The sequence below is a fragment of the Muntiacus reevesi genome, chromosome 15, assembly GCF_963930625.1.
Source record: "Muntiacus reevesi chromosome 15, mMunRee1.1, whole genome shotgun sequence".
Taxonomy (NCBI): domain Eukaryota; kingdom Metazoa; phylum Chordata; class Mammalia; order Artiodactyla; family Cervidae; genus Muntiacus; species Muntiacus reevesi.
Window position 1 is genome coordinate 53,236,106 of NC_089263.1, and position 17,483 is coordinate 53,253,588.

At 47.3% G+C, this 17,483-nt stretch overlaps 1 protein-coding gene across 3 annotated transcripts in view; it reads right to left on the reverse strand.

The window, feature by feature from the left end:
• Positions 1-17,483, reverse strand: part of FBLN5 (fibulin 5) — an 86,109-nt gene that overhangs the window by 20,994 nt on the left and 47,632 nt on the right. For all 3 annotated transcript variants that reach the window (XM_065906353.1, XM_065906354.1, XM_065906352.1), the window contains 3 exons: positions 9,155-9,277; positions 4,695-4,811; positions 407-526 (listed from right to left, as the gene is read on the reverse strand). In XM_065906353.1, the coding sequence (XP_065762425.1) occupies positions 407-526; positions 4,695-4,811; positions 9,155-9,277 (360 nt within the window). The remainder of the gene's footprint in view (positions 1-406; positions 527-4,694; positions 4,812-9,154; positions 9,278-17,483) is intronic.

Below are 17,483 nucleotides of genomic sequence, written 5' to 3' on the forward strand. Positions count from 1 at the left end.
CAACACTCCCCCTCCCAACCCTACCCTGTGAGACTCGCTTTTATTCCTGCTATTATTCTATTAGTATTATCTGCCCTATTCCCATGACTTGACTCAGTGCTGGGTGAAGACAGATAACAAACCAGCATGCAAAATTAGGCAATTCCTCTTCCTCTTCAGCCCCATGTCAGATCCTAAAAGTTAGCTCCACTGATTTTTGCATTAAGGGTCAAATAACAAGGGACAGGCAGTTGCATGGCACCTTTGGGAAGTGACTCATCTCTATTTTGTGTGGTTGTAACCCCGCTGCACTGGAAAATGTCCCAAACTGGAAATCTGCCTGGGAAACAAGAGGAAACACCTGTGAAGAAACCCCTGCCCCAGTGCCCCTAGGACAAGTGGAAGTCTCCAAACCCAAGCTCATTACCACTGCAATGAACGCCATCATCCTCAAGTTCATATCCTGGGTCGCAGCGGCAGATGAAAGAGCCATAGGTGTTGACGCAGGTTTGCACGCAGGGATTCTCAGTTGCACACTCATTCACATCTGTGGAAAATCAAAGCATATCACTGACCATTCCCACAAGAGAATGTTTGTATTAACTTAGCAGAAGAATGCACCAGCAACAAAATCCACTACCATCAGGAGACCAGATCCACAGATACCAAGGATCTCCATCTAAGAACTGTCAGATGGAGAGCTCAGACCCCAACGTGTTCACTGAAGAACCATGGGCTCCATCTATACATCCCCTCTGGGGTTGCAAGTTAGGAAGGGTGGAAACGGCATATATACATATCATATACGTGTGTAGACATGTACACGTTTATACCTCCAAGCAAGTCCACTCTCCAAGGCTCGCCAACAGGAATTTCTAGGCTACATCTGCTACTTCCCATCCCCAATTAGCCCTTACCTCACCCCCACTGACTTTGAAGTTTCAGATAAAGGGGTAAATAAGCATGATAATTTACAAAAAATAACTATTCACTATGGCTGTGGACTGAACTGTGTCCCTTCCAAAATTCACATGTTGAATCCCTCATCCCCACATGTGATGATATTTGGAAATGGGGCCATTGGGAGGTAATTAAGGTTAAATGAACTCATAAAAGTGGGGCCCTTATGAAAAGAAGCACTGGAGCTCTTGCTCTTGCTCTTTCTGTTGTGTGAGGACACCGGGAGAAGGTGGCCACCTACAAGCCAAGAAGCACCCAAGCACCCAATCATGCTGGTAACTTCACATTGGACTTTCAGCCTCCACAACTGTGAGAAAGTAAATTTCTGTTGTCTAAGCCACCACAGTCTATGGTATAATATTCTGTCATGGCAGCCTGAGCCAACTAAGATAGATGGACATAAATAATGTCACTGTTTATTACAGAAGGATCTCGTACTCACCGAATCCTTATTGCCTGGGCTCAGAATCATCAACCCATGTCACAAGTTCAGTAGGTTAAGGAGAGAAGCACAAAAGGGCACAAGGAAACTTTAAGGAGTGATAGGATAGTCATTGGGCTGCCCGGGCGGCACAATTGGTAAAGAATTCACCTGCCAATGCAGGAGACATGAGAGATGAAGGTTCAATCCCAGGATCTGGAAGATCCCCTGGAGGAGGGCATGGCAACCCACTCCAGTATTTTTCCCTAGAGAATCCCGGGGACAGAGGAGCCTGACAGGCTACAGTCCATAGGGTTGCAAAAAGTCAGACACGACTGAAGTGCCTATCTTGAGTTGACAACGGTTTCAGGAGATATGTGTATGTCAAAGTGCATGAAATCATGTGCCTTTAACAGTGCAGTTCATCTTATGTCAATTATACATCAACAAAGATGTTTATCCCGGTTTTGAAGTTGAGAGATGTGCCCAAGTCCCCAAGCTAGCAAGGGCACAGTTGAAAATGGGATGTGAGTCAGGGGTCTTTCCACAATACACAGGATTCATTCTGCACAGCTCAGAGAAGGGGAGGCAAGGAGGGAGTCATTGGTACAATGTCACTGGCTGACTCATTTTAAGCTCCTCTCCCCACTTCTCCATATGACAATGACCAAAATGCCAGCTGAGAAAATTTCTATCCCTTTCAAAGTCCAGGCAAACCTCTTCAGACTCTTAATAGAGATTTGAATGCTTTCAGAATAAAAAGGGAAGTGGCTTGAGAAGTTTTTCTTACAGAAGAGGGCAAGCCCATATCCATATAGCTCCCGCTTCCTGGCATCTTTGAAACTTTCAGAGGGGCAGAAAAAAATAGATGGCCATACAGGCCGAGTCCAGGGAGATGCCAGTCTCCTCCAGTGCAAAGGGAGTCTAGAGGCTGTCCACCCAGGAGGCCAGGAAAACGTGTGATGCCAGGCTATCCAGGCAGGACGGCACCGAGGAGAAGGAGGGCTCAAGTCCTCAGCTTCCGGCCAGAGACTGGTTGTGCAGGGAGAGCAAGCTCAAGACCCGCCCTCTTGCAGCTTTCAGCTACTTGCACTTCTGCCCCCAGGGCCCTGGCAGCCCTCTCAGGCCAGCCCTGCCCTCCACACATGCCCAAGGGCCCTTCTGAATCCTGTGGGAGCAGACCCGCTCCCCACTCCAACCTGCTGGACAGGAAGACTGGACTCTTGGGCTTTACGCTTCTTTCTGCCATCACCTAGCTGCCAGACTCTGGCCAAGTTGCTTAACATCTTTGAAGCCTGATTTCCTCATCCGCCCTGCCTACCTCGCAAGGCTATTGTTGGGGCTCCGTGAAATGAACAAATGTGACAATGCTTTGACGAGGGCAAAGCTGTCTTCCTTGCTTGAGGAGTTAGGAATACAAAAGCTCGCTGGAGTTTGTCACATCCTGTGTCGCTGTGGGCCCCGCTGATGCAATATCCCAGTGGCCGAGTGCCCGAGTCCAGGCCTAGGTGCTGTGTCTGCCGCTTCATCACACTGCTGGGCCTGGCATCGCCAGGTATGTTACTGCTCCTTGTCAGAGGACGGTTTCCACGGGACACCATGGTCTTTCGGCTTCTCTGTGAGTGGCCGTGCCTTAGGAGGGGCTGGCATCTTGAACCTCCAGCCCTGGCACGGAGAAGCCTGCATCTGTACTAAGCCACTTATCACAGCAGCAAAGGAGCCAGGCGCCTGCTCCCCTGTGCAATCAACTCCCTCAACCTCCCAGGCCAGCCTCTGCTCTCAGAAGAAAATGACCTCTCCTGGCGAGAGGAACATAGTCGAGACTTCTTGGAACAATCAGCAGAACCAGCTTTGGAAGAGAGACTGACAAAGAATCCAGGATCCAGCTCTTTAACGCTGATGCCTTCCTGTTTACTCAATGATTTAGATACGATTAAACTAATGGAGACATAATATCCTCCAACTAGCTGGCCAGGAGCCTGCCAGCCAGACCTCGAGTGCTGTGACAAGGAAATGGATCCCGCAAAAGCTGGTGGCCGGCTCCAAACAAAGACCTCATTCTGAGTCTCTGGCGCTGTCTCCACCCTGGATGGGGCAGCTGCCAGGGACTGGAGGCCCCAGGCTGCAGGCTGGGGGCGGGGAGCCGGGGGCCAGGCAGGACTTGCGCTAATTCCTTGGGTCTTAAGTCCCCTATTCACTTCCTGAGCAGAAGATACCTTCCGCTGGAAACTGCCATAAGCCTGGAACTTGTTTTTCTTACTTATCAGTATATGATGCCATCATGTGAAAGTCAGAAAATGCCCTTGTTTCATTGTGTTACTGCAGGGAATGTCGGGTTGTAAGGGAAGTTACCACCACCAGCACCACTGGACTCCTGGCTAAATAACAGGCCCTCCTAGCACGGAGAAGGGACAGCTATAATGACAGGCATCGAAGTTGCCTGTGGGGCTTCCCCTGGTGACTCCAGGGTAAAGACTTTGCCTGCCAATGCAGGAGACAAGGGTTCCATCCCTGACTCAGGAAGATCCCTCACGGCACTACGCAACTCAGCCCGTGTGCCACAACTACTGGAACTCCCAAGCCCTAGAGCACGCCCTCTGCAACGAGAGGCCACCATGATGAGAAGCCCACGCACCACAACTAGAGAGGAGCTCCTGCTTGCTGCAACTAGCAAAAGCCCATGCAGCAATGAAGACCCTGCACAGCCAAAAGTAAAATAAATAAAATTATGGCTGATTCATGTCAATGTATGACAAAACCCACTGAAATGTTGTGAAGTAATTAGCCTCCAACTAATAAAAAAAAATTTAAAAAAATAAATAAAAATAAAATAAAAGATATACAAATAAACAACAAAAAAAAATTTTTTTAAGTTGCCTGTGAAACCCTTGCATAAAGTGAGTATCTCACAATTCAGCAGGAATCAGAAGCCCTCTCTCTTCATCCAAGCCCTCTCTCTTCATCCCTCTTTGGGCCTCGGGAATTGAACTCAGTCAGGCTAGAGGACATGTGAGAAAGCTTCTGACTGATCAAAAATGTTGGCAAGGCTACTTGTGGACAGCGGATACATAGAGAGAAGTAAATCCATGAAATCGTAAGCTCCCAGCTGGTGGATGATGTGGTTCTAATCTCAGTAAATGCGCAGAGCACATCCTGACATGTTTCACATAAGCTCAGTGAGGATCTCAGGTTTCTGTAAGCAATGGCATGAGCAGGCAGTGAGTGGAAATACACTTTAACAACGGCGTTTCTCACCGACATAAGCTGTCAGACTTTGAAGAAGACAGCATCTAGGGTTTCACACTGTGTTCAAGTTATCATTCACATCACATACCTTGGCAAGACCTTCCATCCTCGTTGAGGGTAAAACCAGGGTTGCATGTACAGGAATAAGATCCCGGAACATTCGCACACAGCTGCTGGCAATAGCCATAACGACATTCATCAATGTCTGGAAACAGAATTGCAAGCAAGGTAAGATATTTCTTCTCCATCACCAATGCCACCCCCAGCATCATTACTGCCCATCTCTTCTGGAACAGGATGACAAAGGGAAGCGAAGGGGAACTAATGCAAAGACAGCACCAACTAAGCCACAGGGAGGGTGACAACCCTCTGGATTCCGGGTTCAATCTCCCCACCATCCTCCATGACCTGTCTTAGTCTTGTGAACACCTGAACCTATCTTGAAAGTTGCAGAAAAAAATTTTTGCTTAGAGAGGAACGTTGGTCAAGGTGACCTCTAGGATTTCATCCAAATCTAAGACTTAACACTAAGATGAATCCAACCCTGACAGTCACTCAGATTCTACAGAAACATGTCACTGCTCTGGGAAGGGACAAGTTAAAGTGTAAGAGGATTCCATAGCCTGGTTCCTATAGGCTTTTTGCCAGCTCCACTAATAATGAATATGGGGACGTCCCTGGTGATCCAGTGGTTAAGAATCTACCTGGTAATGCAGGGGATATGAGTTTAATCCCTGATCAGGGAACTAAGATCCCAAACGTCATGGGGCAATTCAATGCACATACCACAACTAGAGAAGCCGCCACTCGCCACAACTAGAGGGCCTGCCCGCTTCAACGAAAGATCCTGCATGATGCAACTAAGACCTGACACAGCCAAATAAATAATTATTTCTTTAAAAATAATAATAAATAATGAATATGTCTGGCTGTTGGGAACAAGACTGAGTACCGGCTAGGCCAAGGTGGGGAGTACTGCAGTCTGGAGACCTGTGAACCCAGGAGCACGAGGACTCTGGAGTTCACCTTGAATCTCCTCCTTGTAGCACAGCACCCTTAAAACTCTGGATAAACACACCTTTTTCAAACTACAACCAGCATTTCTTGAGCAAGCAGCTATGTGGGTGAATGGTTCCTTTTAGCAGAGCCAGGCTGACATGTACCAGTCAATGGGGAGTCTGAGTATGGGAAAGCACCTCCCAACACCCCAGGCTGATGGGCTGGAGAAATCACTCCTGCAAGATAGGATGTTTTGAATGAAGCCTCCTGGTGGGGACTAAGCTCTCACCTCACTTATAGCTATAACAGGTCCCTATTTCATCCTCAACTCCTCCTAAACATTCCCCCTCTGGTATCCCAGTTCCTTTGGAACCAGGGTTCATCCAGGGTTTGGAAGATCAGCTTAGAACTTGTCTCTGTGCCTGGCTTCTACCACCTACTGCCAGAAAGCAATAGTCTTCATTGGAAGGACTGATGCTGAAGCTCCAATACTTTGATGCTGATGAGAGGAGCTGACTCATCAGAAAAGACTCTGATGCTGGGAAAGATTGAGGGCAGGAAGAGAAGGGGGAGACAGAGGATGAGATGGTTGGATGACATTGATTCAATTGACATAAGTTTGAGCAAACTCTAGGAGAGAGTGAAGGACAGGAAAGCCTGGTGAGCTGCAGTCCATAGGGTTGCAAAGAACTGGACAAGACTGAATGACTGAACAACTGCCAGAAGGGACCCCACCTCCACATTATTCATTGTTCAGCCCCCCTCAGAAGCTGTGCCCTGCCCTTGTCAATCTGTTTTATCTCTGACTGGCAGCTACTTTTAACCCAGCTCACCTCACTGCCTACTGAGTGGCACTCAGCTCCCACGTGGAAAGCACACTGACTTATGCAGTTGCTGGTCCTGACTCTTATGTGGGTGCAGTTGGGTGCATCCCCAAGCCCAGAGAGGCAGCAGGGGGGAAAGAGGGCATCTTCTGCCTTAGGGGTAGCTTGGAGGAAAGGCAATCCCCTAGTCCTTCTTTTTCTGCAAAGGCAATGCCTCCAAAGTCATGCAGAAAGGGTGGTGGATGGCTATGGAACTTGCACCTTGAAAGCAAAAGAAGAGTTTGGCCAGGAAAAGGCACAAGCTTAGCCATATTGGGGAAAGGTCCTCACTTTGGATGTCAAGTGTAAGCAGACTGTGTGTGCAGCACCATTAGGCCTTCAGGAGCATCCTTCCTAAAGTTTCATGCTCTGTGATAAGAGCAACCCTCCTGGGAGAGGAATGTCCCAGTTACTGTCCCCACTCAGATGGGGAGGGGTTTCCCGGCCCCAAGGTCTCTGCAATCCGGCCTGCATGTCCCGGTCACCTGGTCTTCTCTAGCACCCCCTTGTGGGGAAAAAAAAACTGGGCTGACAAACAGAACACAGATTTTAGACTCAACTAACTCTTTGTCCAACATGTTCCTCCTCTGTGAGTCTCAGTTTCCAACTCTATAAAAGGTGGGTGACATAATATACAACATCCCTTCCAGCTCTGAAATGCTACATATTGAGTTCCCATACAAATAACTCACACTGATCTGCTTATGTTCAAATCAGTGGCCTCAAATTTTCCATAATAGCTGAGGTTGGTTAAAATGCAAGGCAATCATCATATTCACATATGCCCATTTGCAGCCAGCTCTTCGGTGCCTGGAAAGGAGAACCAAGTGAGGTCCAGGCTGGCTTGTCAGGCCCCTTTGGGCAGGGCTCTAAAGGAGACCTCAACTCAATCTCAATCAAGAGAAAACGGGAAAAAAGAATCTTTTTGTCTGTTTGTTTCCATCATGTTGTTTGGATTTATTTCTTAGCACCTCCAGGACTGACTTTCAGGCAACAGAACAGTGTCTTGAGACTTTAAACTAGAAGGACTTTTCCAAGAAAACAGCAAAGAAATTACACCCTAGAAAGAGAAATTAAAATGACAACTAGAGATTGCTATGAATGCATTCACTTGGCTAAGCCAAAGACTAGAGGGGAAGAAAGGAAAATAGCCCTCCAGTAAAAATAAACAGAGGGATCATACAGCCGATGCCAACTGCAAGGGACAAAATTCTCAATAGGTGCTGACTGACTTCTTTAAAAACACCAGAGCTAGAGGGGTGGGCGAGGGGTGGGGGCTATGATGGGGTATTGGAAGGAGATGATGTTAGATCTGAATCCCCTGATTCACATTTGAGACCTGGGACATTTCTGTGACAAAGCAAGCATTCCCTTCTTTTGGTAGGATTTCTAATTAGGGACCCATGGGGTCGCTAAGAGTCAGACATGACTGAGCGACTTCACTTTCACTTTTCACTTTCATGAATTGGAGAAGGAAATGGCAACCCACTCCAGTGTTCTTGGAGAATCTCAGGGACGGGGGAGCCTGGTGGGCTGTCATCTATGGGGTCGCACAGAGTCGGACACGACTGAAGCAACTTAGCAGCAGCAGCAGCTAATTAGGGACAGAATAACCCTCACCTCTATCACTTCCTGCCTCTGTTATAAATTTCCAAAGGCAGAAAGAAGGTCTAGGTAAAACCAAATATGAACATTTAAAAGTTACATTAAAAAATTCTGATGATGGAGAGGCAGTGATGAAGGCCTGAAAAGCACCTTCCTATCCTGGCAGAGTCTTTATTGGACTCTATATAAACAGGACAGCAAAAGGGAGGAAGACAGCAAGGTTCAGGGCCTGAAAAGCAGAGTAAGAGGCTGCAGCCATGATGGATCAATCCCAATTGTCAACAGCAGGGAGCCAGGCTGCCGCAATCTTGTCTACATTTGGCACTGGACAAAAACATGTTTTGGTGGTTCAGTGGTAAAGAATCTACCCGCAATGCAGCAGATGCAGATTCCATCTGTGGGTTGGGAAGATCCCCTGGGGAAGGAAACGGCAACCCACTCCAATATTCTTGCCTGAGAAATCCCAAGAACAGAGGAACCTAGAAGGCCACGGTCCATCAGGTTGCAAGAGACACAACTTAGTGAGTAAACCACCATCATTGTCATAATAAAAATAAGAGAAAGTGAAAGTGGCTTAGTCACATCCAACTCTTTGCAACACCATGGCCAGAATACTGGAGTGGGTAGCTGTTCCCTTCTCTAGGGGATCTTCCCTTCCCAACCCAGGGATCAAACCCAGGTCTCCTGCATTGCAGGCAGATTCTTTACCAGCTGAACCATGAGGGAATACTGGATTGGGTAGATCCAAGAATACTGGAGTAGGAGCCTATCCCTTCTCCAGCAAATCTTCCTGACCCAGGAATCAAACCAGAGTCTCCTGCATTGCAGGCAGATCTTTACCAACTGAGCAATCAGAGAAGCCCAAAAATAAGCACGTGGGGGGAAAAAATCTCTGGTGATGACGTGCCATGATGTGGTGATGGTGACAAGTGATCTTAAAGGGTGGTGCTCCATGTAAGCTCAACAGTCTTCTGCCACCCCCAGCCCCAAAGAAAAGCACATTGCCCTTAGACCACCCAGCCGTGACCACAATTCACAATACCCTGAGGCAATCATTCACTTTCAAGGGTTTCTGTATTACCTAAGCACTGGCCTTCGAGTAGCCAGTAGCCATCCGTGCAGGAGCAGGTGTAGCCTCCTTCGGTGTTGATGCAAATCTGGGTAGGGTTGCACTGGTGGGAATCCGTTGCACACTCATCCACATCTGTAACACAGACATATTCCAAAGAATGTCACCTATACCTGTTTAGAGTCCTGGAGCCACCAGAGGTGCTAGCTGCTTGCTTGTCTGTCTGGGAGGCAGTTGATTATGTCCCCGGGTTATATCACCTCCCTAAAGGTACCACTAGGAGACCCTGGCCTTTCTGGAGGGGGCAGAGCCAATCTGCTCCCTGGAAATCTACAAGGAAAATGGCCAAAAAGAAAACATCCTTAAGCACTGTTTTACTATCCTGTCCAACATTCTCTGAAAGCAGGTTCACCTTGATAACAACCATTACTTGACTTAGAAATGTATTTTGTATTAGACTTATCCATTCACATATAAACAGGTCTGTTGGTACCTTCTGGGTGCACAGAGCCATGATAAACACCTCTGAGAACAATAACGGAAGGAAGAGAAACATCCCTCGCTAGCGGAAGCTTGCAAGTCACTTGACTGCATCCACGCATGAAAATCTTTTATGTTAGGGCCACTGCTCCTTCAGGAAGCTTCTAGGAGCCCTCCAGCCTTCCCTCCTCCACTCCAGAGCTCTGGGGCTCACCTCCTGCTGCCCTCTGCTCAGATTGGGTTTCCCCACGCTGTTGGTACACATGCCCACCTGTCTGCTGCTGGGCAGGTACTTGTGTCCAAGTCAGCCTCTTCTCCTTCATTGGGACCGTCAAAGCGTGGAGACCAAGCTATATTATGGCCCCATTTCTCATGTGGTGTACACAGTACTCAAAACTGTTTTTGCTGAAATGAATCCTACTTTCTTTTCTCCCCACACTGCACCTTAGGGGGTCCTGTAATGGGTGCTCCTGACACCATGCCCTCACTTTGACAAAACTCCACAGGGATTCACCCAGCGCCCTTAATTCATCTGGCCTGGCCCCGCCTCTCCTCTTCACTCCCACCCTCACCTGCCTGCATCCATAGTAGGGCTCCTGCCTTTTGCCCTCTCATCAGGGTTTGCTCATCTACACCCTACCCCTCCAGAATGGACCATCGCACCATCAGAAATATCAAGTTGAGGAAAAGTTTGTTAGGGTTTTGCCATAACAGCTTCCGAAAAACCCAAACAAACATTTTGGCCAACCCAGTAGCATTAAAACTGCACTTCCCGGAGACTGAGCCGTGCACCCGATTCCTCATTCTCCTCTCACAGTCGCCCCATGCAGTGGGCTGGTGATTCCCATTTCACAGATGGGAAAATAGTGCTATAGCATCAAGGCCAGAGAGAAGTCCAGGCCTCCCTGCCCCCCAGCCCCCTCTGCGCAGAGATGACAGGGCTCAAGCTGCCGGGCCCCGGCAGGTGAAGCAGAGGAGACAGGGTTGAGCTTTTGCTGCCTTTTCCTGCCCCACCTGGAAAACTGTCTGCCTCTTGACATTGTAGATGGCAGACTGGGGGCAGGGGGGCAGCGCTGGGGGCCCCGAGGATTCCAAAGTGTTAGCTCCATCGGTAGTACAGGTGTGCACTCAGGAAGCGAGCACAACTGATCCAGTGAAACATTCAGCCAGGTAAGTGATGGTCTCCTGGGTCTAAGGACACCACCAACCACAATCACCACCATGTGCCTCATCAGTCAACACCAAGGATGCTGGTCAGTTCCCACCCCAGCCCCAATGACCAGAGTCTGGACATCCCATGGAGCCAGGCTCCAGCCTTCTCAACATGGACAACCTCCAAGAACCTACTTCCAGGGTGGCAGCCGCCTCTGCTGCGCCCCAGCGATGTAGAGCCTTGATGGCAAAGACCCAGGGCCTTCTCAGCTGCAAGAGTTCCTGCCTTTGCCCTGGGCATCGCCTCCAGCCCCAGCTCTGCCCACCCAGCAGAGCCTCCCAGGGGAATCAACAAATAATGCTTGGCCGGCAGCCGCTCCTGCTCAAATCCCTATCGAAGCCCAGGATAATAAATAACGCCACTATCGGCCAGCACATATTTACATTTTTCCGGCGGGAAGTGATGGATGACAATTGTACCCTGGGAACAACACTGCCTTAGGAATGTGTGCTCTTTATCCTGCTTCGAGGGGAATGGAGGGTGAAGGAACAGCAGAGCAGTCAGAAACTCTGGTGACAGCAAGTTCCCAGGGCTCTGTGCCTGTGTAACTTGCATGGAAACAACGTGCCCCCACTAGCCTGACAGAGAGCCACCAAACTGGGAGAGGCCCAGACTGGGCTCAGAAGAGCGTGGGAGGCCTCAAAGTGTAGGCACGTGCAAACTATCCAAATCATCCAGAAACAAAATCTCTAAGATTTATTTTTTTTTTTAAATCCACCATTTTTACTCAGATAAAGAACTAACTCAGTTATACTGCATATCTGTTGATGGACATTCAAAAAATGACTTGAATTGACTGACTGGATGACCTGAAGGGGTTGAATTCATTGTCAATTGATTGACGTTGAATGGATGGTCAATCTAAATATGTTCTGAGAACTCAGTAAGTCTGGGAGTCTCTGGGGGAAGTATGTCCCATCTTTATATCCTCAAAATATACCTGGTTTAACTTGGGTCCATGCATGTGTTAAATCATGTCTGATTCTTTGTGACCCCATGGACTGTAGCCCACCAGGCTCCTCTTGTCCATTAGTTTTCTAGGCAAGAATACTGGAGTGGGTTGCCATTTCCTCCTCCAAAGGATCTTCCCTCCAGGGGATCTTCCTCCTCAGAGGGATCTTCCCACAGGATGGAACCCATGTCTCCTGCTTGCATCTCCTGCATTGGCAGGTGGGTTCTTTACCACTTAAGCGACCTGGAGAGTCCCCACCTTGGGTCCATAGTAAATGTTTAATGAATGAATCAATGAACACATGGGCAACACACATTAAGGCCTCTGAGTCCCCAGACAAGTTTTTCCAGCCAACTTGCTGACAAGTGTGTAGACTTTAAACACAACCACCCCCACCAAAAACCCCCATCAGCTTGCACACCTGAGGGGCTGAAACTGAGACCGTTCATGCCTTGGGTTCTGCAAGAGGTGAAAAGACTCATCACACATTCCAGCTCACAGCTGAATAGCTTACATTAAATACCTTTGACTTAAATAACAGAAGGGAAAAAATACGTCGAACCACTCCCAAGGACATTCTTTGGCAAAGCGGCCTTCTCTGCACCAGTGGAAAAGTACAAGTTAGGACAACCTAAGTAAGTGCCATTATTCTCGGATGCAAATTGTGCTGGTTACTCCTTTCCTTTTCTGTGTAATGTTTAGGAAACGTCCCTTAAGAGAAGAGGATGCTGGGTTCATTCAATCATTCATGCCCTCACTCATCTATTAATTCTTTGTGTTCTCCTCTGGCTCTGTGTGTGTATGTGTGTGTGTGTGTGTGTGTCCTCCCAAATCTCCAGCCTGCTGAGAGAGCCCGTGGGGAGCACAGTCCCTCCAACCATGTGACTCTCACAGTGTCTCTCCTGGGGCTGTAATCCTGGGCAGCTGCCTGGGCCCTTCGAGGACTCCAACACAGCAGCTGTGGCTCATCTCTCCTCCACCAGGACGACATCTACCTGCTGTCCAGGCGACCAGCACCCCGGTAACTGGAGGACAGAGCTCCCTGACACCTCCAGAACCAGATCACAGCCCAGCACTGCACCCGTCCAGGAAGAAATCATTCTCCGTGTTGAGCAGCACAGCCCTGCTGCCTGTGGCAGCTCTGAGCTGTCGCCCTTTCCTGCAGACCTCCCCAGGGTGGCCTTCACTTACAGCATTCTCGGGACTTACCCGGTGGTCCAGTGGCTAAGACTCTGCACTCCCAATACAGGGGGCCCTGGTTCGATCCCTAGCCGGGAAACTAGATCCCGCATGCTGCAGCTAAGAATCCACATGCCATGACTAAAAGATTTCACAAGATCTCACATGCAGCAACTAAAAAGAAAATTTTATGCCTCAGCAAAGACTGAAGATGCGACTGCATGTCGCAGCTAAGACCTGGCACCCAATAAATAATAAAATAAATAAATACACGTGCATGCATGTTAAGTCACTTCAGTCGTGCCTGATTCTTTGCGACCCTATCGTCCATAGCCCACCCCCTGCCCCCGCCAGGATCCTCTGTCCATGGGATTCTAAACGCAAGGACGCTGGAGTGGGTTGCCATGCCCTCCTCCAGGGCATCTTCCTGACCTAGGATTTGAACCCGTGTCACTTACACCTCCTACATTGGCAGACAGGTTCTTTATCACTAGTAGCACCTAGGAAGCCCCAAAATAAATGCATATAAAAATGATTTTAAAAGTACAGCAATTTCAAACAAAAACTGCTCACTTAGAAAAGTTCTCAAAGCAGTCAACCTCATCTCCTTGACCCGCTTCCAGGAGGCAGAAGTGAGCTTCCGGTCTTGGTACAGAGGCCCACATGTCAGACATACTCATTCAGGAGGTCGTATCCATAGCTGTGTCCCATGTCCCCAGCTGATGCACTAAGGCAGCAAGATCTCACAGGGGCACCAGATGGAGAAACTGGCCTCAAGACATCAGAATACATCTGCCCAACAAACCAGAACAACAAAAGGAACAGAATCTTCCAGGCTGAGACCTTAATAAACATTTCTCTGAAGAGAACATACAAATGGCCATTAGGCAGATGAAGAGATGGTCAACATCACAATTATTAGAGAAATGAAAATCAAAACTGCAATGAGGTACCACCTCATACCAGTCAGAATGGCCATCACTAAAAAGCCTACAAATAAATGCTGGAGAGGGTGTGGAAAAAAAGGGACCCTCCTACACTGTTGGTGGGAATGTAAGTTGGTGAAGCCATTATGGAAAACAGTGTGGAGTTCCTCAGAAAACTAAAAATAGGATTACTATATAATCCAGCAATCTCACTCCTGAGCACATACCTGGACAAAACTATAATTTGAAAAGATCATGCACCCCTAGTTCATAGCAGCACTTTTCACAATAGCCAAGACATGGAAACAATGTAAATGTCCACTGACAGATGAACGGATAAAGAAGATGTGATACATATATACAATGGAATACTACTTGGCCATAAAAAGAATGAAATAATGCCATTTGCAGTAACATGGATGGACCTAAAGATTATCATATTTAATACTAAGCAAAGTAAGTTCAGAAAGAGAAAGACAAATACCATATGATATCACTTACGTGTGGAATCTAAAGTATGACACAAATGATCTTATCTATGAAACAGAAAGAAAATCAAGGACATAGAGAACAGACTGGTGGTTGCCAAGGCGGGTGGGAAATGGGGGAATGATGGAGTGGGAGGTTGGGGTTAGCAGATGTAAACTATTATATGTAGAATGGATGAACAACACGGTTCTACTCTACAGCACAGGGAACTATGCTCAATATTCCGTGATAAACCATAACAGAAAAGAACATTAATAAGGAATGTCTATATGTGCACAGCTGAGTCACTTGGCAGTATAGCAGAGATTGGCACAACATTGTAAATCAACTCTACTTCAATAAAAAATGTAAAATTAGAATCTTCCAGGCTGACTCAAGGGACAGCATGGGAAAAGGCCACAGTCTGCAAAGCTGCTGGAAGGCTTGGCCCTTGGAGCAGGAGTCTGTGATAGAAGCGAGTAGCAATAGACAGGTCCTCCCCCCCACCTTGTCAGATGGAGTTCTCACGGGGCATCCTGACTATCATGCTGTTGCTTTATGCCTCTTATACGGCCTTCCCTGGGAGTGAGTGAGTTCTCAGCATACAACCCACTTTCCCATTCCCTATAAAACTAATGGTTCCAAGCATAATCTCAGGGTTAACTCACAGTTTATTACATAAAAATCTCTACAGGCAGGTAAAACAGACAACATACTGCTATAAATATGCATAAACGTGTCTGTGCTTAGTTGCTCAGCTGTGTCCAACTTTTTGCAGCTCCATGGACTGTAGCCCACCAGGCTTCTCTGTCCATGGGGTTCTCCAGGCGAGAATACTGGAGTGGGTTGCCATGCCCTCCTCCAGGGGATCTTCCCGACCCAGGGATCAAACCTGGGTCTCCTGTATTGCAGGCAGATTCGTTACTATCTGAGCCACCAGGGAAGCCCATGCATAAACATGTTTGAATACAAATAATATGCATACATAAGCCAGGTATTTATTATATTTGAATGTCCATATTGTATACCTACATGCATTTACATTTCAGGATTTATTCCTAAAAGTTCAAGGGAAAATAGTTAACCTGTTCTCACAACACAAATTCTCATTGAAATAAATGTCCCTTAAAAAGCGTAAAATACAGCAAACCCAAACAAAAACTAACGGTTCCCCCATGCCCACAGGGAAAAGATTTCCTGTCATGCTGCCTGTACCAAAGATTAAGAGGAAAAAGAGACCAAAGGTCTGAGACCTGCCCAGAAAGGGCTACCGGGTTAAAAAAGAAAAGAAAAGAACGTTGAGGGCAGGCAGAGCTGGGTGTGAATCCAGTTCTTGCACTTAAGAACTGAATATTACTGACAAGTTGATTAATCTGAGGGATGCTCAGATGCTCTGCAAAATAGCGCTGCAACAGCCTGCCTCCTCAGCTGCTAGGAGAGTTCACAAATAATTGTGTTTGCAGGTGCCATTCCCACTACCTGGCGCACAGGAAGTACTTGGGAAGTTTTAGTTTCCTTCTTTAGAGAGCGGCTGTTTCTAAGAGTTCTGAAAGATGGGGGAAGCTTGGTTTCCGCCGGCTGCAGGCTTTGTCCTGGGATTCAGAAGACACGATGATGACAGCACTCAGTGGGCTGTGAGACACAGTTAGCTTATGGTTCAATCCACCACAGTCGCCAACCGTCCATGATTCTGTAACTGAGGATGTCCGAAAGCCTAAGGGTGCGTGTGTCTTACTGAAGTCCACAGCCAAATACCTTAACACCATGATTCTTCCCTCTTCCTGTGTTTTCTCCTCTCCAATACTGTGATTAAGGCAGGGCTGACTTTGTGAGCCTGTGGACACACCCTCGGCTGAGTGTCTCGGCTCTTGTGTGAGAATGGCCATCAGCCAAAGGGAAACATTCTCAGTGGGTGACACTGGGAGAAAGTGTCCAAAGCCTTTGGAAGACTGCACCTTTCCAAAGGCCTCCACGAGTCCTTTTTTGGACACGGCCAAATCATTTCCTTGGTAGTAAATTTTTACCCAGTGAAACAACATGTTTTCCCAGCCCGTTTTTGTTCCTTCCTTGCTCAAGCTAATGGGGCTTGATAAGAAAGAAGAAAATAAAAATGGCACATTCCAACGCCTCCAATTGAAGCCAGTTTCAGGCCTGCTGCTGGGCTGGATCGGGGCCATTTTTCAGCGAGACGAGCTCAGCCAAGGCTGGAAGCTACACAGGACCGACTTCCCAAACACCTGCTTAATTAAAGATCTCAGCGTTTGAGAACTCTCTTGTTGAATTCCCAGGACATCTGCATTCCATGTGTCTTATGGGTCCGGGGCAGTCATCAGAAGCCAGCTCTTTCTGTGTTTACAGCACTTTTCCCAATGCTTGATATTAAGCTTAGAGCACAAAGCCTGCTCATTTCGTGCCTCTAATTAAGCAACAAATATGTGGTCCATTTTCCAAACAACAAAAAATCCTCTCGGATGAAACCAGCTGGGCTGCAGCCTCCAACTTCTCCATGGATTCTATTTTTCTATCCATAACGCAAGAGCTTGGAGGAGAGCTCTAAAAGGCCCTTCTAGCTCTGACCTTCTACAGGAACAAACTATGCAACTAATGGGGATCACATTGTTTGGTTCTTGGCTAATTTTTTTCAACCAGAGTGCTTGGTAAACATCAGCTGACGTTAGCTGCTCTCAAACTGGGCAGTGAACTGGCTAATCTCATTCAAGTTTTGACAACGTGTGAATGATCACTGCAGGTTCAGGCGTGGGGGTGGGAGTGAGGGAGGGACACTTATGTTCCTTCTTGACTATCATGCACCAATAGTTCTGAGAGGTCTCTTCACTGCAGAGTTAATTACTTAATGTATTTATTAATAATGACTTTAAAGTATTTTGTAGAAATATACTGTAAGATTCTTTATGCTAACATTATATTAGCATTCTTCAGATTTACGTTCTCTAAGAATTTAGATATTCCCCAAATCATTAACTTCCTGAGGATTTAAAAAAATTATAAATTACAGCAATGAAAAATATTGCATGCTTGGGAGAACATTATACCAAATAATGTGAATAAATTTATTTTACTAGACAAAAAAAAAAAGTTGTCCTGAGAGTAAGGGGACAAGGC